Genomic DNA, 27,959 nt, shown 5'->3' with positions numbered 1-27,959 from the left:
AATGAAATAAAATAGTAATAAGGTTTCTTAGGTTCATGAACACGTCTTTATTAACATTCAAAATCAAGTTATGACATTTTCCCACATTATTTATAAGTTGTGTATTGTAGTAATTATCATTTTCAAAATACATTGCACCATTACTTGTAGTTGCTCTGAGCAACTATTTTGTAGGTTCTGGCATTGAACAACAAAATGAGATCAAAATGAAACAAAAAAAAAATATTTAATCAGAATAAAAGTTACAATAAAAACTGAGATTACAAAAAATGAATTGAGGAATGTAAAGAATAATAAAACTGGCTAGCCATTATTGCAGTCAGAGAAGGGGGTGATTAGGTGGAGTCAAACAGTAAATTCTAGGATACTGACCAATGAACATCATATTGTTCAGCCCATGTTTGTATTACTATTCTGGAAATTTCTATAAATGATATAAAACCATAGTGGCTCAATTTTGGACTTTTTTACATATTATTTTGTTAATGTTAACATTAAAAAAAATATTTTAACACAAATGTTGAGCCCTATACTAATCAACACAAATTTTAAGTTTTTTTTTTTAAATTTTATTTTATCATGTTTGTGCAGAAATTTACTTTTAGATGTGATGTTAACAAAAAAAATATATTTTAAGACCACTGTACAAAAATAAAAAACAACACACCTTGCGGAGATACATAGGTCAGGATAATTTATTTAATATCTTCTCTTAGGAAGGAATGTCTGTCATTCAAAAAAATAAGATTTCTAATTTTTAAGAAAAGATCTGGTTTAGGTCTAAAGTTATACAAGTTAATGGATACACAATTTTCAATGTAGGACTGAATGGGCGAGCACTGTGATCTCTCCATTGACAGAGCTTAATGAAATCATGACAAGAGCTAAACAAAACTTTGGGAATCATTCAATACGAGTTCAATATGAAGACAAGAAGACTTCACTTTGTTTGGGTTGATAAAAAGGAGAAAATGTACATATTACAAACTCTTCATGCTGTGTCACACATCAGTCCAATGAATAGATCACAAATAAACTGGTGTTAGCCTTTTATTGCTATAACACTTTAGACAAGAACAAACTTATTCTACCATTAGCGACATCAAGATTCTGGACTTTGACTTCCACATGGTCACCGACTCCTATTGCTCTATTAGACCCCATCTTGCTTGTGTGTATCAAACCATTCATACCCACACCAATGTCCACAAAGGCTCCAAAATGAGTGACATTTGTGACCCGACCTGTTAATTGTGAGCCAAGGTGGAGGTCATTTATACTTTGAATCTCTTGTTTAAACAAAGGTTTTTGGAAACCTGAAAAATGTTTAAAATAAATAATTATAATAAAGTGGAATCATTCTATATGACATTGGTGAGCATTCATTCTAATTTGTAGTGCAATTAGCTCTAGTGCAAAAAATATGTTAACACTTAAGATAAAAAATGCAATAACACATGAAGAGATTTGTAGTGAAGTAAGATTTAAAGTCATCTGTTTGAGAATAAAATGTAAAAAGTTTTTTTTTAATTATTCCATTTAATATTGCCTGCCTGATTGTGTGGTTTAAACTGTGGTCTAGATGGTCCATGTTGGAACTCATCTTGCTAGCGTTTGGACTAATTTTATCTACATGTAGATACTATTAAACTTTAGCAATAGCAAAATTAGCATCTAGATCTAAATATATATCTATGACCATTGAGTTAAGACTATAGAAAAAAAAAATGCTTATTGTGACTAGTTCTAGCAGTCATTATAAGAAAGATGTGATACAAATGGTTAGATCTAAATGTGCTTTCAGTATTGTTAGGGGAGAGAGACTTCAGTTAAAAAACAAAATCTCTAATTATCCTGATTTTTAAGAGAAGAATTTGATGTTTTATTTATTAAATATGTATGTTTCTAAGTATCTAAATAAAAAAAATGGTATTTTACAATTACAACTTTTTGTTATGCAGAATTTAAATAATAAATTTAAAAAAAAACATCAGAGTTTCCCTTTAAAAAGCACAAGTTTTAAAAATAATAAAGAAGCTTACTTTCTCTCATGTCATAAGCTAGAGGCTGTTTGAGGGCATCAGCTATGAGCATCACTGTGGCCAGGCCAGTTGACTTTTCAAGACAAAATGCATGCAAGTCTGAAGAACAAAAAAAAAAAAAACACACATAATAAAAAGTAATGTGACTAATGTCCCAGCTTTAAGATTTTTCCTAAAGGTTACAGGTTTAAACATTGAATTTATTTGGAATGAGATAGAAACAAGACATCTGTACACTAGGTTAAACACACCTATGAAGTGTTTGATTGACGTGCAAAAGAAACAAAACAATACATAAAGATGTTAGAGCTTAGTTTCAAACAATTTGGCTGGTATGGACGAATGAACTAGAGCTCTTTAGTTACTCAAAGTGACCTTTCAACCCAATCCCAACTAATCTTCAGGAAGCTTTTTTTTTTTAATTGAAAGGGTCAACATTTCAAAGTGTTTGGAGTTCTTAAGACATAATTTGTCATTTCTAAGACTTTTGGAGTTTCATTTTTTGTTTTCAGGTTCAAACCTTGCTAAACTTTAGAAAACCCAAACTAAAGAATAATTCAAACACCAAGAGATCTATCAGTAAAGATCACAAAGAAAACAGAATAAAATATCTTCTAATGAAAGAGAACTATGCTTATTTTGAACCGGTGAGAAATCAGTTGTGGCCATAGCACTAGAACCATAACAAATTGCATTAAGCTTACTTTTGTCTGATGCTCTCTCCTTGACCTTACTGATGAAATCAGGTGTTCCAATGTATGCAAGGTCAACATTTAAATAGGAAGCTAACCTAGACCAAAACAGAATGTTTATATTTAAAATATTCAAAAATCACAATAGTATCTCAATACAACTAAATGCTGAATCAATAACCAGCTCTAACTATCTTCTCACATGTGTGCTATCTCATATGACTCTGGGTGAATTGAGGTAGCATCAAGAGGGTTCCATGTATTGTCATCAGCTTTCTTTTTTTTGGCTTTTCCTTTTCCAGAAGAGTTCTCTGCCTTTCTCTTTCTCCCTTTCTTTGGCTCCTCTTCTTGTATTGCAATGATTTCCTCTTTCACCTCATCTTTAACATCACTACAATTGTAAACATTGCATGTAAATGCTTAATATAAGGAAAGTACATCTTTTTGTTTATTAACATTAACTATCACTCTATTAACCATCATAAATATAACCACTGTAACATAAACATCAGGATCATAGATCTGAATATTTTATCAAATATTTTCTTTATTTTACAAAAGACACATGTAAGACTAAGACTAAGACTGCTTTATTGATCCTTACGGAAATTTGTTGTGATTACAAGGACTCGTTTCTCATATAAAGACGACACAACAGAAAAATACACATAAATACAACAGACAAGTAAGCCCTTATTTCTTACTAAGACTTCAACTAACATTGGACTAGCTTCCAGTCTGCTGACGACTGTTATAACTTGAGTTATAAGACAAAAAAAATTATAATATTTATTTCTTAAAATAACATTTGACTGGCTCATAGACTGCTGCTGTTAAAACTCAAGCAAATATTAAATTTTATAATGTCAGAGCTAAATAGATTGGTTTGCGTCATGAAATGAAAAACGTGTGACAGCTTTTAAATGTATATTTGAAGATCTAATACAAGAATGTCTTTGATTCTGAAGTTTAAGCATGAAGGCAGTGTTTTAACATGGCTATGCAAACCCTGTTTTGACCTGCATATTTTTCACATCTGATGCAGACAGAGCCGTTGTCCACTTGGAGTCTATTTAAGTTTTCTTCATTTCCTTTGCATCTATCCTCTACAAGGAATTTCCTATGGGCATCAAATGTGTGTATAAACTCCAAAATGACTAAAGCTGATTTATGTACAAAACATTTTAAAAGATACGAGTGGGTTGATCAGTTATTGAATATGTCAATCACAGAGAGAATCTGATTTGAATGAACTGTTTTTAGATGACATTCAAACTGTACAATATATAACTAATAACATATTTGTTAAACTGACCAGAAGTCACAGCAGGTATACAATGTGAAGTAAACAACTAGTGTCTGGTACATGTGCTGTTCCTTTGTTAACTAACTGGAGTTGGATAGAGTTGTGTTAGGAATATAGTTGGCTTTCAAGAGCCAAGCTACAGAAGCTTCAAATAAATATAAAGAAAAAGTCAAAAGAAGAAAATAAACAGTTCGTTTACCAGTGTTTTTACATAAACCATTCAATAATATGCTATTTTCATTCCAAAATAAACATCATTTTAACATTACTAACCTCTGAGATTCAGAATCCTTGAGTCTGCAAATACGGACAAATCCAGCACATTGCTCAAAGCCTTTAGCTCCAAGACCTTTGATACTAAGCAACTGATTTCTATTGATGAAATGTCCATTTAATGTCCTCCATTCAATGATCTTTTTGGCTTTTGCAACATTCAAGCCTGCTACACTCCTGAGAAAAAAATTATCAATAATTAATCATTTTTGCAAAGAATTCTAAACTAGCATCCTGTGATGCACAAGAAAAGCTATAGACATCTTAAAGTAAAGCTCCCCATTCAGACCTTCTGATCTATAAGGCAGATAATGTAAAGGTCATCTGTTTCTGTGGCCCATTGTTAATGAGGGTTTCATGTGGCCAGCACAAAAACAACTTTACTTTTCCCCAACTAATGTCAGGTACCCATTTAGAACTGGGTGGACTCACCAGGATTTGAGCCTAGGACCCCTGGTTCAGAACCAAGCACTTTACAGCTCAACCACTGTGCCTACAAGACATCTAAATGTTTTAGAAATTAAAGGTTTCACAAAACAAATGTACATTAAATATATATATATATATATAAGTATGTATGCTATTTTAAAAAGATGATTAAAAAATATATTTAAAAAAAAAGACAGCAAAAATGCCCAGCAGAGTTCTTTTAATTACAAGTCCTAAGTCAGCAGACTTCTAAAAAATGTACTCTTAATAAGACTTCCATTACAGGTATTGAGGTCTGCTCCGACAAACTTACCTTAACATGCATTTACTTATTTACTACATGTATCAAGATCTACTTTGACAAACTTACCTTAACAGGCATTCACTACAAGTATTGAGGTCTGCTTTGACAAACTTACCTTAACAGGCATTCACTACAAGTATTGAGGTCTACTTTGACAAACTTACCTTAACAGGCATTCACTACAAGTATTGAGGTCTACTTTGGCAAACTTACCTTAACAGGCCTTCACTACAAGTATTGAGGTCTACTTTGACAAACTTACCTTAACAGGCATTCACTACAAGTATTGAGGTCTACTTTGGCAAACTTACCTTAACAGGAATTCACTACAAGTATTGAGGTCTACTTTGGCAAACTTACCTTAACAGGCATTCACTTCAAGTATTGAGGTCTACTTTGACAAACTTACCTTAACAGGCACTTACTACAAGTATTAAGGTCTACTTTGACAAACTTACCTTAACAGGCATTTGCGCAGTTATCTATGTAGTTGTATAGTGGAATTATTTCTATATCTAATTAATAGCGCGGCGTTCATCACTATGTGATGACGTCATCAGAGTGACTTTTTATTTTCCTGTGAAGTTTAGGGGAATGATCTCCCCTTGTTGCTTGTCAAGATTTCTGGTGACGTAGCGAGAGTGTGTGTGTGACTTTCATCATAGATCGTCTGATTCAGTCTCTCCATCTTGTACAGTAGAGTCAAGACATGTTTGAGAGGTCTTGAATTTCTCCTTGTGCTTATGTTACTGGATAGCCTTATCATTTGCCTTGGATATATTCTAAAGGATTATCTTGATCCCTGTTTAGGGTGAGTTGCACTTTCTTATTATATAGTTACTATTTGGTTTTGATTATATTTGTATTGTTTATAAGTAGACTAGAAGATTAGAAGAATCTTTTCTTTTATCTTTCTATAGGGTTTTAGTGTCAAGTCTAAGTCTTGGTCTTAGTCTTGGTTTCAAGTCTCAGAGTGAGTCTTGGTGTCAAGACTCAGTGTCAAGTCTAGGTGTTAGACTCAGTGTCAGTCTAAGTGTTAGACTGTGTCAACTATCAGTTCCAGTCTCAGTTTTCAATATTCAGCTTTAGTCTACAGGACTGAGGTCTTCATCTCAGTTAGTCTGTCTAACGTTCAAGTTTGTTTTCACGAGTCTGAGGTTCCAGATTCCAGACTGCAGGTCTACTTTGACAAACTTACCTTAACAGGTATTCACTACAAGTATTGAGGTCTACTTTGACAAACTTACCTTAACAGGCATTCACTACAAGTATTGAGGTCTACTCCAACAAAACTGACACATTCCTCCACAACTGACTTCAAAGCAGCTTGTAACTTTGTTTTATTCACGTCATGCTAAGCAACCAAATTTAAAACAAAGAATAAGTCTCCCAAATAGAAGATCTAAATTGTAATTCTAAATTTAAAAAGAAACAAGGTGGCTAAGAAGTAGAAACTTTGACTCTCAACTCTTAAACCCTGGTTTAGAATTTTAAAGGCCATAAACAATAACTTAATTTCTACATCTTCGGTATTACTCTTAGAAACATAAGTTTGATGGTAATTTTTGTGCCATACATTGTGATTTTGGCTTTGATCTTACCCAGCCATGATTTATATGAATTAAAAAAACTTTTTAAGATTCTTCATTAATTTTAAAAATGTTGACATTCCTGAGTCTGTCAGTTGTAAAGATTGTTGTGATAAAAAGTAAATAGTTGAGCATCATTCAATTAAACTGATAGTCATTCATGATCCAACCAACATAAGGGCTTGAACCTTGAACCTTGAACTGGGAGAGACACTGAGACATTGCAGTGTGAGCACTTTTTCTAACATTCCCTTGTTTATTTTTTTTATGAAGGAAAAAACAGCATTCTAAAAGTAATGGCACCAGACAAATCTCCATCGCTATGTTTAATCTCATCAACATTAATTAATGTTAGGGATATTTAATGTCAGCAGGACAGCCTTGAAATTAGAACGAAATCAAAACTATACCTGATACATGCCAACACCAAGATGTTTAGGCTCTATCTTGACCAACTCAGCAAGTGGATCTTGAAGCCTGCGAGCAATTGATACTGAAATAACCAAACCTTTAGATTAACTAGCTGACACAAGGAAATACATATGGCGATTTAGCTATTGAGATAAAAAGTATGGCTACAAAAGCTGCATGTTGAGACCAAGAGAAATTCAAGTGAAAATAATTTTAGATTTAAATGGATTGCAAGAGAAAAAAAAAAAGATGGTTCCTATTGAAAACCAATGTCAAGTGAACTGACCTGCTCCTCTGAGAGTGGGGTCAAGGTCTGGCATTTCTTTTGCAGCCTCTTCTGATATACTGTATATAGAAGCCCCACATTCATCTACAATACTGTTTGGAACCAAATCAGAGTTAACTTTATGTCAAAAAAAAAATTTATGAACAATTTTTATTAACAATTATTTTTGTAAACTGATGTAGCATAGTACTGAAAATGCAGACTCGTAGAATATAAAAAATAAATTACATTAATGTATTAATTTCTTTTGAAAATAAAAAAATATATATTTAAAAGAAATAAATATATTAATGTAATTTTTTAATATTCAATGAGTCTGCATAAAAATATGCTTTATGTTCCTTAATTCAGAAAAGAATTTTCTGATGTCTTTTAGTAATGACATTTTTTTTGTGGTGCTTATTATATCATCCAGACTTGGTAAAACTTTTTATTTGGTATCCTAAGAATAGTTACCAATAGACTATAGAGAGAGGCTGAAAATATCTATTTTTAATCATGTCGGCAATAACCTGTTCAGTTTCTCGACAAGCGACGCCATTGCCAATGGTGATGATGTCTACCCTGAAATCAAAGTAAATCAACAATACAATTTTCTATGTTCTGTCTTGGTGTTAACTTTTAAAAAAAAATAAAGAGATAAAATGTTTTCTCAATAAAGCAAAGGAAATCCAGCAACAAAAAAAAGAAAAAAAAAAGCATACAAGTCACTGCGCTATTCCAGCAGCATTGTTTTAAAAGTTTCCAAATTTTCCTTAAGATTTAATACCTCCTAGCCCAAATCTCCCACAAAATGGTAGGTAGGGTTGCGACCCAGGATAGTCAAGACCATTGAAAAACAGTCCAGAGCACATACCACATGGGCAGGCAGCCATCCTCAAATTCTAATCAAATTAACCAACATTGGAAAACACAAAACCCATCAGTTTTTATAGTATAAAGACTTGTTTTTAGAGATAAATCTACATGCTAAAACCCACAACTTCTGTTAGGGTGGTAGAACAATCAAGAGAAAAGAAATTCAAGACACAGGTCTAGAAATCTTAAGTGAACGTGAACACTTCCAATCCATCCACTACAATAATAATACATGGCAAAGGCACATCAACAAATTTAGAACGAAACTGAAAAAAAAAAAGTTACCTTTTATAGAGGCAAAAGGAAAACAACAAAAATTACCTATGTGAACGAACAAGAGAAGCGACTCTGTTTCTTTCTACGTGTTTATTAGACCTAGTGTCATGAAGGTAGATAACTGCTGTCTCCAGTATGACACCAGTGGAGGAAATGACTGCTACCTTACATCCATTGGTAAAGCCTGGGTCTATGCCGAGGATAGTTTTACTCTTCACTGGAGGAGCTAACAACAATCTCTTTAAATTGGCAACAAACACTGCAATGGAGGCTTTCTCTGCACTCTTGGTTAACTCTGCTCTAGAACAAAATATATGAAATAATTGTTAAGCGTTACCAGTCATTGACATGTAGCACCAAACTGCTGGTAGACAACAAAATCACTGTTGGCATATTATATCTTAACTTGTAAAACTTTAAATAACTTTAATAGCTTCTTTTATGAAAAATATTAAATATTACTTTTATTATAATAGAGAAAATCAACTTGTGATGAAGTGCAATAAACGCTGTAGACTTTGTAGACCAGGCAGGTCAAACTCATTAAGGTATATGGGCCACATAAAAAACTTAGTATGACCTGAGGGGCCGCAGCCAAAAATCAGTTGCAAAACAGCCTACTAGTTTTATGTAAATTAGAAACAATACAATAATTAATGGAATACCCGTCCCTTAGTTAGCTAAATTTGTAGTACTATTCAGTTATTAAAAATTACTATGATTACGCATTATTTTGTTTGTCCTGATGCTTGACATCTTTTCTGGGATATAAGTTTTTTAATTATAGGTTGAAGTTTGTTGGCCACTGGCACTTTCATCACTGATGACAAATTTTGATCAGATAATCTCAAACGATGAGGTGTTTTTGTAGCTTTCATTATGGAAAAGAACTGCTCACAGAAATAAGTGCTTGCAAACATAGCAGGAATTCTGACTGCATATTTCCACAATTCAACGTATCGTTCAGATAAATAACTGTAAAATTTTGGCACAGCCACTTCTATATACTTCGATTTCAACAAAGAATCAGACTGCTATTCTATCCGCTTTAGCTGCACATTACCAGCAGCATTTTCAGAAGCAAACGAAAATGGAGATACAATTAACGAAAACAGTCATTGAAAGCATCTAATAACAATTTCAGGTGTAGGACAGTAGAGCCAGCGGACTTCTGTGTAGTAGGGAACAATCAAATTCGTGTCCAATGTCATCCAGAAACATTGTAAATTGGCGATGATTTAAGCCACAGGCACGAATAAAATTGAGAGTGACTGAAACTGGTCTTATGACATGTTGGAACTGTAATTGCTTAGCGCAGAATGTTTCTTGGTGAATGATGCTTTGAAAATGAGCAAATTTAAAATTAACATCAGTCTCTCTTATTTTTGCAAGTAGCTTTGCATCAAAACCATTTCATTTCATGATTGGTGCTCCATCCATTGTTATACTAGCTTGCTTTACCAAAGGTAAATTGTACTGCAATAGAATGTCCTGATATTTCTCAAAAACATCCTCTTATAGTGGTGTTATGCCTAGAAAAGGGCTCATGTACTTCCTCATGTCACATGCCCTTATGAATATAGCCAACTGTGCTATTACATCAGTTGACTCATCGAGAGCCAAGGAAAATAATTCAAAAGCAGCCTTTTTGTTCTTTAATTGTTCAGGCAAGCTGACTGACATGTCATTTATTCTATCTGCCACAGTGTTCCTAGTTAACGTTATTTCTTTGAATGCTTTCACCTTTTCTGGACAAACTACTTCAACAGCTTTAACGACGCACTGCTTAATAAAATCACCTTAACTAAATCATTTGCTATGGCTTGCAATTAATTTTGACAAAATATAGCTTGCTTTCACAGCAGACTCACTCTTGTTGTTCAGTTTAATAAATACTTTTTCAAATCATGTAGCTTGTCATCTCTTATTTACCAGCGTAATATTCTAACATTATTTTGATAATTTTTGAGGTGGCCAAGCGGGCCGCATGCGGCCCTCGAGAGCCGTGTTTGACATGCCTGTTGTAGACACTACATGTGTTCATTTCCTTACCTTATATTCCTACTCAACATGGGCTCAATGAGCCTGTCATAAGCATCATCCACAGCTTTAGTGATCAGATTCTGGTTTTCTAATTTGTAAACATTCCTTAACAACTTGGACAAAGCAAAATTGACAAACATTTTCTTGGCTGCTTCAGGTATTGAAATTTTGACAGTCAGAAGTTTCAAATCTTCTCCTCGGTTAATGGCCAAAATCTGAGGGAAAAAAATCACAAAAGTTATTCCTAAAAAATATTTCAGGTTTATGTATTATAGTATCAGAAATGTGATAAATGAAAAGAATAACATGCAATTCAACTGATGAGTAGAGATCTCTAGTTCAACTCCTGCTCTTACATCACTAGGTATTTGTAAAAGGTAAACTGTTTTACTCATAGTTTCTACTATTCAGACACTGAAGTGATTTTTGCTGCTTTTTTTTTTAGAAATCACTTTGTTTCAAATACAATTTCTAAGGTGTGAAAGGAAAACTTTACCATACCTCGGTGTTAAGTGAACCTTTTTTAAGGCATAAATTTATGTTAATAGTATTCCATTTAGAGCTTCTCTAGTTACATTTTTTAAAGAAGACGGATTAAAAAAAAAGAGATTACCTGATGTGGTTTTAAATTTTGAGAAGGCATTTTATAATCAAAAAATTGTGTAAATTTGTGAACATTTTCATCAGCTTTGGCCTTTAACTTCCTGGGTGATAATAAACCAGCTTCTTTTTTCTTTTTGTCTTTAGGGACTTTCTCCTTATTGGTTTTCTCCTTAGCTTTTGAACTCTCTAACATTATAGTGCATCTTTCACAGCTGAAAAGATACAACAGATAGCATTATAGTGCATCTTTCACAGCTGAAAAGATACAATAGATAGCATTATAGTGCATCTTTCACAGCTGAAAAGATACAACAGATAGCATTATAGTGCATCTTTCACAGCTGAAAAGATACAACAGATAGCATTATAGTGCATCTTTCACAGCTGAAAAGATACAATAGATAGCATTATAGTGCATCTTTCACAGCTGAAAAGATACAACAGATAGCATTATAGTGCATCTTTCACAGCTGAAAAGATACAACAGATAGCATTATAGTGCATCTTTCACAGCTGAAAAGATACAATAGATAGCATTATAGTGCATCTTTCACAGCTGAAAAGATACAACAGATAGCATTATAGTGCATCTTTCACAGCTGAAAAGATACAATAGATAGCATTATAGTGCATCTTTCACAGCTGAAAAGATACAATAGATAGCATTATAGTGCATCTTTCACAGCTGAAAAGATACAATAGATAGCATTATAGTGCATCTTTCACAGCTGAAAAGATACAACAGATAGCATTATAGTGCATCTTTCACAGCTGAAAAGATACAATAGATAGCATTATAGTGCATCTTTCACAGCTGAAAAGATACAACAGATAGCATTATAGTGCATCTTTCACAGCTGAAAAGATACAACAGATAGCATTATAGTGCATCTTTCACAGCTGAAAAGATACAACAGATAGCATTATAGTGCATCTTTCACAGCTGAAAAGATACAATAGATAACATTATAGTACCTCTTTCACAGCTGAAAAGATACAATAGATAACATTATAGAACCTCTTTCACAGCTGAAAAGATACAATAGATAACATTATAGTACCTCTTTCACAGCTGAAAAGATACAATAGATAACATTATAGTACCTCTTTCACAGCTGAAAAGATACAATAGATAACATTATAGTACCTCTTTCACAGCTGAAAAGATACAATAGATAACATTATAGTACCTCTTTCACAGCTGAAAAGATACAATAGATAACATTATAGTACCTCTTTCACAGCTGAAAAGATACAATAGATAGCATTATAGTGCATCTTTCACAGCTGAAAAGATACAATAGATAACATTATAGTACCTCTTTCACAGCTGAAAAGATACAATAGATAACATTATAGTGCATCTTTCACAGCTGAAAAGATACAATAGATAACATTATAGTACCTCTTTCACAGCTGAAAAGATACAATAGATAACATTATAGTACCTCTTTCACAGCTGAAAAGATACAATAGATAACATTATAGTACCTCTTTCACAGCTGAAAAGATACAATAGATAACATTATAGTACCTCTTTCACAGCTGAAAAGATACAATAGATAACATTATAGTACCTCTTTCACAGCTGAAAAGATACAATAGATAACATTATAGTACCTCTTTCACAGCTGAAAAGATACAATAGATAGCATTATAGTGCATCTTTCACAGCTGAAAAGATACAATAGATAACATTATAGTACCTCTTTCACAGCTGAAAAGATACAATAGATAACATTATAGTACCTCTTTCACAGCTGAAAAGATACAATAGATAGCATTATAGTGCATCTTTCACAGCTGAAAAGATACAATAGATAACATTATAGTACCTCTTTCACAGCTGAAAAGATACAATAGATAACATTATAGTACCTCTTTCACAGCTGAAAAGATACAATAGATAACATTATAGTACCTCTTTCACAGCTGAAAAGATACAATAGATAACATTATAGTACCTCTTTCACAGCTGAAAAGATACAATAGATAACATTATAGTACCTCTTTCACAGCTGAAAAGATACAATAGATAACATTATAGTACCTCTTTCGCAGCTTAAAAGATACAGTAGAACTCCTTTGTAACAGACTCACATAAAAAAGTAAAGTTAGCTTTCTATCTAGCAGAAGTTGTGGAAGTGGAGCTCAGCCTAATTTATGGCCAAAAGTTTTTGAAGGTAATATGTGTAGCCATGCTATCAGTACAATGCAGACCACCTTTACCTCCCAAGCTGCAGCATTGGGAATTGTTTGAAAAGATATATATATAAATACAAGTCACATGTCCTAAGTACTAATTTTAACTAGAACCTGGCAAAAATTACCATCATCATCATATCTCTTCTCTGCTTGTGATTCCGTCTGGGCTATTGGTCACCAACCAGCTTTCCCCAGGTATTCAGTTCTGGGAGAGGCTCTTGACGTCACAATTTCTGGGCCATCCCTTATTCCTTTTTTCTTGGGGGGTTCCAGGTGGGTGCTTGTGATGTTTGATGAAGGCTAGTGAAGGGTGTGACCAATCCATCGCCAATGACTCTGAAAGATCTCTCCTTTTGGAACCTGACTTGTTGAGGTTTGATAGAACTTGTTAACTTTTTACCATCTCTGTCCTATTGTCTACTCTTCTAGCAGCTCTTCTAGAACCTAAAAATTGTTTAATAGAGTGACCTTGAGCTCTTCTTGTTGTGTGCAGTCTGTCAGCGTGATGATGTTGTATTGCTGGTGCCCTCATGCCCAATTCGTCTTCAACTTCAGTTCAGTCAGGCGACCAAAAGATGATAGTCTGAAGCAACATTTGCTCCTTGTTTGACATGATTGTCCAGAGGAGAGGTCAATTTTGTTTTCTGTTGACAGGTATGGTTATACCATGTTCCTTGTGTATCTATTTGTGTGGGAAGACAGTTCCTCTTATAATTAAGTTGATTGTGTCACACATGTTGGCAAAGCTCTCTAAATTGTTATTCATCTCACCTAGTCCCTGCCCTGATGTCCTCACATACTCTGGTGTCACTGTCAACCTTGGCATAAAGTTGCTCATTATAATGAGGATGTTCCTTGGTTTGTCTTGTAAGATAGTAAGCAGCCTGTAATAAAATGTGTCTTTCTCCTCTTCTTTACTATTGCTCCTTGAAGGGTAACAGTGGATTATGTCCAACTTAATTTCTTCTATACAAGAAGGAAGCTGTTATGATTTGTGGCCTTGCACCTTCCACCCAATAAGCACTCTTTCTGCCTGCTTTGATAGCATCAGGGCTACTTCCTGGATGTATTTAGTATCCTCCTGCTTGTGTCCTATCAACAGGACTCAATGTCACATGTTATGACTTTTGAGTCACCTTGTAGTGTAACTGAGTTGATTTTCTGCGTGCGTCCAGCGTGTCTGAAGGTCATGGCCATTGTGTGTGTTTCATGTCCAGTGTGTGTGTGTATAGACTGCATCAGTGGTATGCTAGACGTGCTGGTTTCATTCACTGTTTACTGTAGTCTAATTTTGTCGAATAAAGCCATGTTATTGGTATTCTAGTCGTTATCATTTCATTACAATTTATTCGACAAAATTATGTATCTGGATTAGTGTTGGATTCCTTAATTTACAATGGATAAATTACTCAGACCGAAAGAGTTGGACATTGATCCTAATGCTCCTCTGGCCTCAGAAAAATGGACTCACTGGTATGACACATTTCAGAATTTTCTTTCGTCCATCAAGGATATTAACGAAGACTTTAAACTAAAGTTGTTGAAGAATCACGTATCTGCTACGGTTTATATGCTCATCAGTGATGTATCGTCCTATTCGATGGCCATAGACACACTCAAGACTACTTATATTAAGGTAAAGAATGACATTTTTGCTAGACATTTGGTTGCTACATGTAAACAGCAGCCGGGCCAAACGGTAGAGTCCTTTATGCTAAAGTTGCGAAGCCTGGCCCGGGACTGTGACTTTAAAGAAGTAACTGCTGAACAGCACAGAGACATTTGCATTAGAGATGCCTTCATAACTGGTCTGGCATCCAACACTATTAGACAGTGGTTACTGGAAAAGACATCTCTTACTCTACAAAGCGCTTTTGACGAAGCTAGAGTGTTAGAAACAGCCACAACGCATGCTCAGGTTTACAATTCAACGAACGAAATCTCCTGTGGGGCAATGAAAACACCAACTAGCTCCCATCTAGAAACATACATTTCTAACGAAGACCAGGAATTAAATGCCATTAAGTCGCTATACTACTTTTGTGGTAGGAGGAGACACTCTAGGACTGAATGCCCTGCTCGAAATGCATTATGTCATCAGTGCGGTAAAAAGGGACACTTCCAAACTGTTTGTAAATCAAGAAAAACAACAGCCAACAAAGCTGACAGCAAAATATCACTGACCAGTGTGATAACTCCATGTACCTTGTCATCAACGCATTTCTCTGGGCTTACACAGTCTACGGCCCAAGTGAACGTCAACGGGTTGCTGTTGCAAGCTCTCATAGACACTGGCAGCTGTGAAAGTTACATATCAGAAGCCATCGTCAAGAGAAATAAATGGCCAGTACGTCCGTCTACAAACAGAATATTCATGGCCACTACACATCTTTCTGAAAAGACATTAGGACATACATTTGCCGATGTCCAGTACAAGGGAGAACACTACAAAAAGGTCAAACTTTCTCTACTTGCTGAATTGTGCTCGGATGTAATCCTTGGTGTAGACTTTATAAGTCTTCATAAGGAATTGACCATACCGTACGGAAGAAAACGCAATCCTCTACACATCTGTGGTCTTAAAGCAGCACGAGTCGAAACACCGAGCCTTTTCAGTAATCTAACTTCTGACTGCAGACCAGTGGCTACTAAGTCCCGAAAGCACTCAATAGGTGATAACAAATTTATTGAGTCCGAAGTTAGAAAACTCCTCTCGGACAAAATCATTGAACCTTCAAAGTCTCCCTGGAGAGCACAGGTGCTTGTGACAACAAACGAGAGACATAAAAGAAGGATGGTCATTGATTACAGTCAAACAATAAATCGCTTCACCTTACTGGAAGCATACCCAATGCCCCGAGTCGATGAACTGGTAGAATGGATATCCAACTATTCCGTTTTTAGTACTCTAGACCTCAAAAGTGCCTACCATCAAATACCAATCAAGACTGAGGAAAGGACGTTTACTGCATTTGAGGCATGTGGCAAACTCTACCAGTTGTCGCATCCCTTTCGGTGTTACCAACGGAGTTGCATGCTTTCAGAGAACAATAAATCAAATTATTGAGAATGAAAAGTTGCAGGACACCTTTGCATACGTGGACAATGTAACGGTATGTGGTCATGATCAAGAGTCGCACGAAGAGAATATGCAAAGATTTCTAGATGCTTCTAGAAAGTATGGGATCACATTTAATGAAGACAAAAGTACGATAGCCACTGACAAAGTTTGCCTATTGGGATACGAAATTTCTAAAGGCCTTCTCAAGCCAGACCCTGAAAGATTCCAGGCTTTAAGAAACCTTCCTCCCCCTCATGATATGCGCTCACAAAAACGGATCGTGGGCATGTTGGCGTACTACTCACAGTGGATCCCAAATTTAACTAACAAAATAAATGTTTTGGCAAATAACACGTCGTTCCCTCTTTCAGAAACAGTAAAGACAGCCCTTAACGAATTAAAGCAGGAGCTGGAGAAAGCTGCCATCTTCACCATCGACTATACTCGACCTCTGATGGTTGAAACAGACGCTTCGGATGTTGCAATAGCTGCCACCCTCAACCAGGATGGCCGCCCCGTGGCGTTCTTTTCAAGAACACTCTCTAAAAGTGAAAGGCGGCACTCAGCTATAGAAAAAGAAGCTTATGCCATTGTAGAATCTTTAAGGAAATGGCACCACTACTTAGTAGGAAATCGCTTTACCCTTGTCACGGATCAACGCTCTGTGGCATTCATGTATGACAAACAGAGCAAAGGGAAAATAAAGAATGAGAAAATTCAATGGTGGAGACTGGAACTGAGCTGTTTCCACTACGATGTCTTGTATAGACCAGGCAAACACAATGTAGCGGCTGATACGTTTTCTAGAAACGGGTGTGTGTCAGCTATGAGTCGAAATGAATTGAAACTGCTCCATGACTCTCTGTGTCATCCGGGAGTAACAAGACTATGGCATTTAGTGCGAGCGAAAAACTTACCTTTCTCTTGTGAAGATGTTAGGCTGGTTGTCAACCAGTGCAGAATCTGTGCCGAAGTGAAACCCAGATATTTCAGTAATTCTAATGGAACTCTAATTAAGGCGATGCAGCCTTTCCAGAGACTAAGTATGGACTTCAAAGGACCGATCCCTTCTACATCTCGGAACACATACCTGCTAACCATAGTTGACGAATTTTCAAGATTCCCGTTTGCATACGCCTGTTCTGATATGTCAGCTTCAACAGTAATCAGATTTCTAGAGAATTTATTTGGACTATTCGGAATGCCTGACTATGTACACTCTGATAGAGGTACATCATTCATGTCAAGAGAGGTGCAGGAATTTTTACACGAGAGAGGAGTGGCCACAAGCAGGACGACCCCTTATAATCCCAGAGGGAACTCTCAAGTAGAAAGGCTAAACGGGTCATTATGGAAAGCTATAACTCTGGCCTTAAAAACTCAAGGACTCCCGGTTTCCAAATGGGAGCAGGCGTTAAACCAAGCCCTGCACTCTCTTCGTTCTCTGCTGTGTACCGCTACAAACGAGACACCTCACGAGAGAATATTCAAGTTCTATCGCAGGTCCACCTTCGGCAAATCACTCCCGACATGGTTAGCTCAACCAGGAAAAGTGTTGCTAAAAAAGGGAGTCCGTGCATCAAAATATGACGATGGTACAATAGCTGTGGACTTAATTACATGCAACTCACAGTATGCCATTGTAAGACTTCCTGATGGAAGAGAAGAAACAGTGTCATTGCGACATTTGGCCCCAGCTCCAAGAGAGGGACAATCAGAGGTGTATCAAAATATGGAACATGAAGACTTTGAGCCGGAGACAAACCCTATAACATAGATGCAGGTGCCTACTGACCATGTGACTATAGAACCAATGGCTGCTCCTAACACACATGTACAACAAGGGGAAAACGGACATCAAGAAGAAGTAAATACAGGGGCTGAGTCTTCAGTTAGAGAGCCGCCGATGTCACCAACTCCAAGCGACGGCAGTATTGGTCCTGGTAGATATAACCAAAGACCAAGAACAAGCAGACCTAATTATAAGGTCTAACATTTATTTAATTATTTTTCCATATCACAAGTTCTAACTCAGTATCTGTAGGCTTAATATGACACACTTTGAACTGATCATTTTATAGTGTATAGCTTTTCTAGTTAGACTTTTGTATTGTATTACTTATTACATTATTATTCAAGACAACTGGTCTTAATATTTGTATGCATAATATGACACTTAGGGACTGATAATTTATAGTGTATAACGTGTTTGTTTATAGTTATACAATGCTTTTCAATAGAGTAACTCTGTAAGTATTCTGTAGGGATACTAAGGCCTCTTATATCGCTGTCCTTCACTATTTATTTACATGTTTATGTTCCTATAACTTTTAGGCGGGGTGATTGTAGTGTAACTGAGTTGATTTTCTGCATGCGTCCAGCGTGTCTGAAGGTCATGGCCATTGTGTGTGTTTCATGTCCAGTGTGTGTGTGTATAGACTGCATCTGTGGTATGCTAAACGTGCTGGTTTCATTCACTGTTTACTGTAGTCTAATTTTGTCGAATAAAGCCATGTTATTGGTATTCTAGTCGTTATCATTTCATTACACAGCTATTGAAATCTGGCTTAAAGCATGAGGTAAAGTACTCAGTGAGAGAACGATAGTGCGATTTCAAAAGTTATAATTTTGTCCTGAGAGAAGAAGGACATGTAATTTTCAGTGGAGTTCTTTGATATGGTAGTTGTCACTTGTTCCTCATGTACTATTTAACAATTATAATTTAGTCCTGAGAAGGGAAGTACATTTATTTTTCTAGTGGACGTATTTGTACTTAGTTGAAGTTATTGATGTAAAAGTATACCTATTTCTGTGGATTGATTATGTTATTTCATTATACTATTGTTGGACGTTTATTCTATGTATCCAGTATATAAAACTGAAAAAGCTCACTAGTGCACATTTTGTTACTTATTTTCTGCTAACTTGGGCTTCATAAATAATTTCTAGCTGTTTGGTCATTTATGTTTATTCTTAGTCTAGATACAGCCCAAACCAGAATCCATGACATTCGCATCACTAGTATTGATAACCAGTACATCTTTACATTGGTGGTCAGACCTCCGTTTACATGACCTGAGAACAGCAGTAGCTCAATGGAAGTCACTTCTGCCCACAATCTTGATTCAATAATTCCTCGGATGGTGAGCTTCTACTTTCTCATGTCTGCCGCCACTTGCACTGTATTCCCAGTCTGATGATGATGATCCTGGTAGAGACAATGGTCTTCAGCCTGCCAACTTCCAGACGACTGTGGCCTGCACTGAATGGCTTCATACACCTTCCAGCTGGAGGACCACTTTCTGCCAGGTCCCCATGTCTATTGGTTTTCTGTTTGACCTTTCTGTAGCCGGTATTTTTTTCAACAGGGTAAGGTAGCAAACCAATCAGTTGAGGATTGTTAGCTAGGGATAAACATGTATAGAATATAAATAAAATATCTGAACTTACATGTTTCTTGCTTCATCCATCAGGTCCTTATTTTTAGACACAATGTCAGCAATGATGTGCATGAGGCCTTTCTCAATGGACTTCTCATTCTCAAGACCTTAGGATTTTTTTTTTCAAAATATATAACTATTATAATGTGTCAATCAAACAAAAAAATGTAACAAAAAAAAACAACAAACAAAAACAAGTACATTATGTTGGTCTGTAAATCTGCTTTTATAACTCTTTGTAAAAAAGAAAATGGGGCAACTATAGTAATATTTTTAAAGCTAGATCTTTTATAGAAATTACTTTGAAATATGTTTAAATATTAAAGAACTAAAACTAGTTGTTTTTTTTTCAATAGAAATTATCCTAGGAACTACTGCTAAGATCTAACAGAATTTTTTGTATCATTCAATTTTAGATTTGCTTTTACCATCCTGAAATCCTTTTAAAAAACCATGTGTAACTCAATATTAGAGTTCAAAGATATAGGGAAGTCAAGTTAAATATCATTGTCAAACACTTTCAAGGTTCCCAAACACACTTATATCTCACAATTCAGCTTTGATGGGCTTTCTAAATGCAAACAGGTGCATCTTTTGTTTGTATACTCAAAGATAGCAAGTAATACCTTTTTGATTGTATACTTAAAGATAGCAAGTAATACCTTTTTGATTGTATACTTAAAGATAGCAAGTAATACCTTTTTGTTTGTATACTTAAAGATTGCAAGTAATACCTTTTTGTTTGTATACTTAAAGATTGCAAGTAATACCTTTTTGATTGTATACTTAAAGATAGCAAGTAATACCTTTTTGTTTGTATACTTAAAGATTGCAAGTAATACCTTTTTGTTTGTATACTTAAAGATTGCAAGTAATACCTTTTTGATTGTATACTTAAAGATAGCAAGTAATACCTTTTTGTTTGTATACTTAAAGATTGCAAGTAATACCTTTTTGTTTGTATACTTAAAAGATTGCAAGTAATACCTTTTTGATTGTATAATTAAAGATAGCAAGTAATACCTTTTTGACAAGGATCAAGAGCTTGCCTCACATCAAAATGTCTGCCATTTAAAACATCCTGTGCCATTTCTTCCAGGCCTAATGCTCTTGCCCTTTCTGCATATGTTCCTTTGTGGCCAGGTTTGAAGGGCGCATACTAAGATACAAACAGCAAGTCTAACAAGAAGTGTTGCAAGTACTTAACATTACATTTTCTTACTGCCAATACTTTCATTTTTCTATTCCTAGCCTACTTTAGTGAACACAACGCAAAGGATGCTAAATGCATAGATTCTGAAAAGTTCCTAAAATTGTTTAACCAATATCAAGATGCAGGCTTATAATTTGCTTACTTACAATAGATTCAATGTCCAGGATGGATGTGGAACAAATGAGACTTGTTTCCAGCTCTTCATTCATTTTCCCCATTTTCTCTATTGACTTGTAGACACTTTGAATTTTACTTTCTACAGTTCTGGTGAGAAACATAAAAGTAGATATTAACTATCTGCGATTATACATCACTGTATGTCAAACTTATGTTTTAGAATATTGAGTACAATTTGTTGGACTGGCTGTAGAAAGCTGAGATCTAGATTTTGTCCTTATAACATGACCTGGTACTCACAATGTCCTATTAATCAGACAGGTGGTTTATGCATTGCTTATATTGTGCTACTAAATTTATTAATCTAAACTTTGAACAAAAAAAAAGGGAAAATGTTTTCATATCCAAAGAAGCGTAGAAACTTTTTAAATTAGATACATGATTTGTATTCTCTACAATAATATCCATAAATATCAAAATATGCCAAATATTTGATTCTTGGATAAGAATTTGTTTATGAGCTCAGCCAGCTTTAATAATTACAGAGAAACTAATGTCAGTCAGACAGTCTCACAATTATCCTTGCAAAAACTATTGACCACAGGACAGAAAATCTTGTTTTCCAATCTTTTAAGTTCCTTAAAGGGAAATTTAGCTATTTTTAGCGCCCCCGAAAGGGGAAAAGATGCTAATAGTTTTGTGTGGTCTGTCTGTCCCATTTAGATCTCATAAACTAGAAAACATAGTGAAAATCTGACATTATGATATTTTAGACCATTCAAAGTTCTGATTCAACGGCTACTTTTTTCTTTTCTGGAAGTGAAAGGTTTTAGGTTTTAGATTTTTTGTAACAATAATTGTTTTTTTTTACACTTGTATTTCTAAGTTAAGTAAGTTCTGTCATACTAACTACTACATTTACAAAAAAAATGTTCACTTTTTTTTTTTTAAAAGAGAAAAAATCTATTTAGTATGCTATAAGTGGAAGATAATTTAAAACAACAATTAATAAGTAGTTTTTCATATTATCGCATGAACTGCAGAGCAGTGCTATGTCCATGGAACACTTAACTAAAGGAATTTTTTATTACGGAAATGTTTTTTTTCTTGAGGCTTTGAATAAGAGATTGACCCTTTACAAAACAATTACATCAATTAGATACTCATTATAACATATAATATCAGTTAGGCCAGGTTCACATTTAATTTCACATATTTTTTAATCTATCCCTTGGTCTGCTGGGGCATCACACATGATTTGTCAACATTCTTTCTCCATTCTTCTCTGTCATTTGCCTTTGATTGAATTTCATTCTGATATTCTATCTGAAAATATTGAAACCTGCCTGGATGGACCACTTCGGAGGGCCGATTTTGAGTTTGCGTTTCCACACAAACTGTCTTTGTAACCCTGTTTTCATTTAGTTGTCTAATATGATTTATCCTTTAAATTAGTACTATCAAACCTTAATTCTTCTAGTCCTGTTGCAACCTCTCTGAGCAAATCAGGCTCCATGTTGTCCGTCTGCTCCTTACGATATCTGGCAATAAAAGGAATAGTTGCTCCATCATCTAAAAGCTTGATGACATTAAAAACACTTTGCCTACGTAATTTGAGTTTGCTTGAAAGGATTTCTGCAGGTTCCCAAGCTGGCACAATTTCTTTTTTAATATCCTTTTCTTCTTTGAAGCATTTCTCTTCCATTTCAGACATGATTTAAAGCAGGAGACTCTGAAATTATTATTTTAAAATGTCAACAATGTAATTTAAAAAAAAATGAAAAAAAGGTGCTTACATACATGTCATTTTTTTAAATTAAAGGAAGACTCCAAACTAGATATCAAATAATTTGTTGACTATTGATTAACAAGCACCCATGTGTTTTACAATAGAAGTTTGCCTGGTCATGTGGTATGCATACGATCTGTCATCTTGATGAGCCCAGATTCAAACCCTGCCCACTAGCATCACCATCCTGATTCCTGTTGCCTAGAGGTCTGGGATCAGACAATTAGATAATCTTCATTTCTGAAGTATCATCTGAAACTTACACAAGTCAAAAATGTTGCTTTTTTTCTATATATATGATGAATAAATATAGATAACTAGGAACAGAGTTTCAGAGTTTCACCTTTTATTCATTACTGTGTAGTTTATACTTGCTCAACCCACCTTACACCAAGGCAACATGTATCTTGAGTGCTCAGTCAAATCAGTGTAGAGTGTAGACTACTATGATAATAATTATGATATGTATTATAATCATTAGATGTAGATGATCGATCTAATAATTCATCTAGTTAATAAAGATTATCTAGGATAATAATTGTACTAGTGTACTGACTGTATCTGTACTACTTCTAGTAGCTTAGCTAGAGTCGAGATGTCAGATTTAGAAAATTAATCTAATTCTAATGATTAATGTCTAATCGTTCTAGATCTAAGTCTAAGTATTCTAAGATCTAATTATTCTAATAATAAATAATCTATAGATATTCTAGATCTACCTATTTACTTAGAAACAGAAACCTGATTCTGCATATCTATTATAGATTCTAGATCTTAGATTACTTAAATTACTAGTTTACAATTGAATAATGTCAATAAAGTCAATATTATATCATCATCATAAGTTTGTCATATATAGTAGCTTCTTATATTAGGCACAGCTCATCGAATTCTCCTTTAAGAAACACGTCGCTTTTTTTGTTTATAATTAATTTGTTTTTATGTTTGGAGCTAAAAACGACGTTTCGGGACAGTGCATGTCCAATTTTAGATAAGTTCCTGTATTTTTGTTCCGCTTTTCCAAAGCAGATGGCAGTTTTTTAGATTCTCGGTAACCAAGTATGTAAAGCTATTGTTTTAACCTCCCCCGGCAATTCATACCCATATAAGGGATTAAGGCTATATTATTAGCCTGTTTGATCGTAGGCTGATGGATATATCAAAAAAAGGTTCCAAACAACTTTAGAAAGACATTTCAATCACATTTATTCCGTAAGCTGTTAAATAGATTTAAAAAAGGAGGTGTTTCAACATTAATAATGAATTTAACACATTCTCCTATAGTGCACAAGGCAAAATCGTAATAAGAAATATTACTGGGATTAATAAATCTATGATTTTTTCAATTAATAAACGTGACCTAGATTGAGATATATATAATATATAATTTATGAATGAAAGAAAAAGTGTGGGCTGCTAATTTGAAGCTAGAGACTATGCCTACTGCAGGTGATCATGCCAGGCGAGTGCTGGCGGTGAGGAGAGGTATACACTAAGCGTGTAGTGTCACAACCTATCATACAGGCAGTGGAGGGAAGGGGGAGAGAGTCATGAAAAGAATTCTAAGCATCTATGGGAGGGAGGGGATGTTAAGGTGTAACAAAACGAACATCCAAATTATGAAAAGAAGAGGGTCCTTGGATGGGAAATAAAAAGAAAGAGAGAATACATGTAGCCTAGTTGAAAATATCATAATGTTTATTAAATTATGATAATTAATTTTTAGATCTATAATTTATAGAGATTTATTTCTGTCTGTTTCTACACATAGATTATATAGGTAGGCATATATAAATAAATAAACTATAAACGATATATAGGCCTATATATAAATATATAGAGAGAGAGAGACAGAGAGAGAGAGGCAATATACTATAAATACATATTGCAGAAGTGAATCTACTTCTTTTAATAAAATCTAAATAATTTTTTTAATTAACACAGATATAATTTATTAGCAATAACATAGTGATGTTTCTTAACAGTGCTCAATGTGCGCTAAAGGAGAAAGCACAAAAACTGCGTTTATTATAGGAGCATGAAGTGACCTAATTTATTTTTAAATAAAATCTTGACTATGAGTGGTAATTCAAAGTAACACAGCTATTTTTATAGTCCTTTAGTTGCAGAATAAGAATCTGCTTTCAGTTTTTTTGTAAGTTAAACCATCACCAAATAAAAAAATAAAATAAAAATTTGACCTAGTTCCCGAATATGGTGTGCCTAATATAAGAATCTACTATATTTATTTTATATGATTTTATGATACTAGACCTATAATTTCGTATATATAATAATAATATACTTAATATAGATATCTAGACCACCTAAATGACCTAATAATCTAGTATCTTACTATCTAGACTAGATTCTTGATCTAGATCTACCTAGTGTAGATCTACTTAAACAGTCTTAAAATAATGATCTTATGAGACATTGATTAGATTCTATGCCTTTTTCATTGGTGTATGACACGGTTACGGTGTATGACATTTTTTGATGATCTGATTTTGTATCTTTGATGATCATGAATGAATGACATATTGACATGGTCATGAGATACGCAAAATTAGGTTTCTATATTATTTTAAGAATATGCAGAAAAGGTTTTTACTTGAAGTCTAGTGCCTTAACTAGATAGAGCTAGATCTCTATTCTAGATCTAAAATTATATCTACATCTAGACTAGATCTACTAGCATTAATATAGCTCTAGAGTCTAGATCTATAGTCTATATAGTCTAGCAGAGCAGCATTTGATTTGAGTCACAAATCACAATCCAACTTTTTACTTTAATTTTATTTGCATACTGACCTATATTTTTCAAAGACTCAAAAAAAAAAACAAAGATTTCCTGCTGCAGGGGTAAACGACTGTATCTATAGGTCATACGAAAAACATGCATATATGTAACCCTGCCGGACCAAGTTAAACAAAGGACGCTTGGGCCACGAGGCCTTCATCAGCTACAAAACAAACAAAAAATAACAAACAATTAGCATAAAATGGTCTTAAGTTAACTTATGACTAAATGCATGACGCGTAGGACGTAATCATCTTCTTTTTTCAATTAACGTCTGTATTATATAAGATATCTGTCCGATGTTGTTCTCTATCGAGGTAGAAAAGAAATGAGCTACGCTAGTGTAAAAGCGCAGGAAATCGGAAGGGGGCGGAGATGTCAGGCAAAGATGGATGGGAAAATGGGGGTAGTGTTAGTGCCAATCGCATATTAAATAAAAGTGTGCTGGTTGTTGATCCCATTAGGTTGGAGGGTGCCTGACATGTAAATAAGTTTGTTTTCGATCTGCAGACGGGTGTTTTTGTCATTCCATTGTTGTATAGCAGTGACGAGGAGATCAGAGGTACCCCTTTGATGTGTGTTATTAAAATGGATAGAGACGGGCTTAGTTGCAAAATTACGAATGTCTCTAAGGTGTTCTTGGACTCGTGTTTTTAAGGTCCTGCCTGTGTTTCCAATATAGATCATTTGACACCTTGAGCATATTATAGCATATATGACTCCTCTACTATTGCAGTTAAATTTGCCACTGATCTTGATGGTCATTTTAGGACAGGTGATGGTGGGGGTGGCGAGCCTGTGTTTGCAGGTCTGACCGTAACGTCGCTTACATGGCCAAGTGCCAGGCTCACTCGAGATGTTGTGGAGTTAAGTGTGTCTTTTAGGTGGGGATGAGATGTCGCGAGTATGTCGCTTTCAAAGATATATATGGAAAAAAGCCCCCTTCCGATTTCCTGCGCTTTTACACCAGCGTAGCTCATTTCTTTTCTGCCTCGATAGAGAAAAACATCGGACAGATAAGTTAATTTAAGACTATTTTGGGTTAATTGTTTGTTGTTGTTTGTTTTTTTTTTTTTTTTTGTTTGTTTTGTAGCTGATGAAGGCCTCGTGGCCCAAACGTCCTTTGTTTAACTTGGTCCGGCAGGGTTACATATATGCAAGTTTTTCGTATGACCTATATTTTTATGTTTCTATTTTTTTTTTTTAGGCTAAGGTGTCGCCCATAGACTTACATATATATATATATACATTTGAGACCAAAAGAAAATCCGCGGCCGAGGATAGACGTAGACGGCAAATAAAAATCTAAATCGGCCAGTGGCGGACAATGGTTGTGCTTGCGCTAGATGTGGCAAAACATGTAGGTCGCAGCATTCCTCTTTAATCTTTGGACTCAAAGACAAGCCCTATTATATTATTATATCCCGAGAGACGATCTTTTCCCCTTTGCAACTTCTTGTGCAACTAAAGACGCCAATCTTTGATACACAGCTGCGGTCACAGGTTGGGCATCTGGAATCACCAGGCGCCGTTATACTTTCACCCTTCTTTCTACTACTGTTGTGTATGGCATCTACAATTCGGGATCTTTCCTTTATGCTCTCTCTCCATATTGATCTACCCAGAGCCACTTTTTCAGAGCTGCTAGTGTCAATTTTGAAGAGCTTCATGACGCGTTTGCATATATCAGTATACCTAATAAGTGGACGACCAGCGGCTCTCTTACCTTCTGTTAGATCACCAAACAGAATATATAATATGTACTTACAACTTAGAAAACTACGCTAGCTAACTGTGTATAAAGTCTCTTAATTGACATCTATATATACTTGCATTATATATTTAAATTTCGCACAGATTTAATGTTGTTGGTCTAGATCGGGTTTTCCCCATTTAATGCAGGCCTTGTTCATTGAATAGTTTTTTTGTTTTATTTTAATTTCAAATGAAAAGACGTTCATGAACATTGTCTTAAGTCTCAATCTGTTGGCCTATCACAAGTACCGGTACCCCGAGGAGATTTATACATATCGCTGATCCAGGAATAATTCGTGGATATAAGGGATAGGTGGGAATCAGGGGAGGGTAAAGAATGCTTCATCTATTATTCATTAGTTAGTAAAAGTACAATATTTGCTCTTACGAAACAGTCATCGGCTTCATAAAGAAGGAATAGTTTTGTTTTTTTTAACATTTCCCTTTTTTTTTTTGGACATTAT

At 34.9% G+C, this 27,959-nt stretch overlaps 1 protein-coding gene across 5 annotated transcripts; it reads right to left on the bottom strand.

The window, feature by feature from the left end:
- Nucleotides 1–9: 9 nt before the first annotated feature.
- Nucleotides 10–25,688, bottom strand: LOC106071723 (S1 RNA-binding domain-containing protein 1-like). Of its 5 annotated transcripts, none has more exons than XM_056023668.1 (18): nt 25,552–25,688; nt 23,281–23,381; nt 22,615–22,880; nt 21,178–21,295; nt 20,842–20,977; nt 19,829–19,925; nt 11,123–11,324; nt 10,519–10,724; nt 8,512–8,766; nt 7,789–7,896; nt 7,333–7,424; nt 7,046–7,128; nt 6,294–6,400; nt 4,314–4,490; nt 2,937–3,125; nt 2,747–2,832; nt 2,043–2,141; nt 10–1,316 (listed from the first exon to the last, which is right to left on the bottom strand). In XM_056023668.1, the coding sequence occupies exons 3-18, from the start codon at nt 22,860–22,862 to the stop codon at nt 1,057–1,059; spliced, it is 2,463 nt and encodes an 820-aa protein (XP_055879643.1). In that variant the 5' UTR covers nt 22,863–22,880; nt 23,281–23,381; nt 25,552–25,688; the 3' UTR covers nt 10–1,056. The 5 variants fall into 5 exon arrangements, with proteins under 5 accessions (XP_055879643.1, XP_055879642.1, XP_055879646.1 ...); XM_056023667.1 differs by having other exon boundaries at nt 23,322–23,381; XM_056023671.1 differs by having other exon boundaries at nt 23,322–23,378.
- Between the last annotated feature and the right edge of the window lie 2,271 nt (nt 25,689–27,959).

The sequence above is a fragment of the Biomphalaria glabrata genome, chromosome 3 (genome assembly GCF_947242115.1).
Source record: "Biomphalaria glabrata chromosome 3, xgBioGlab47.1, whole genome shotgun sequence".
NCBI lineage: Eukaryota > Metazoa > Mollusca > Gastropoda > Planorbidae > Biomphalaria > Biomphalaria glabrata.
Note: the sequence above shows the minus strand (reverse complement) of the source record. Positions and strands in the feature narration are given on the sequence as shown.

Bases quoted from the DNA above. Each gene is read 5' to 3' on its own strand.
- LOC106071723 (XM_056023668.1), bottom strand. From the start codon at position 22,862: ATGTCTGAAATGGAAGAGAAATGCTTCAAAGAAGAAAAGGATATTAAA. The intron at 2,833-2,936 runs GTGAGAAGATAG...GTTTTGGTCTAG, and splicing joins TCATATGAGATAGCACACAT to GTTAGCTTCCTATTTAAATG. The intron at 1,317-2,042 runs GTAAGCTTCTTT...AACATTTTTCAG, and splicing joins AGCTTATGACATGAGAGAAA to GTTTCCAAAAACCTTTGTTT.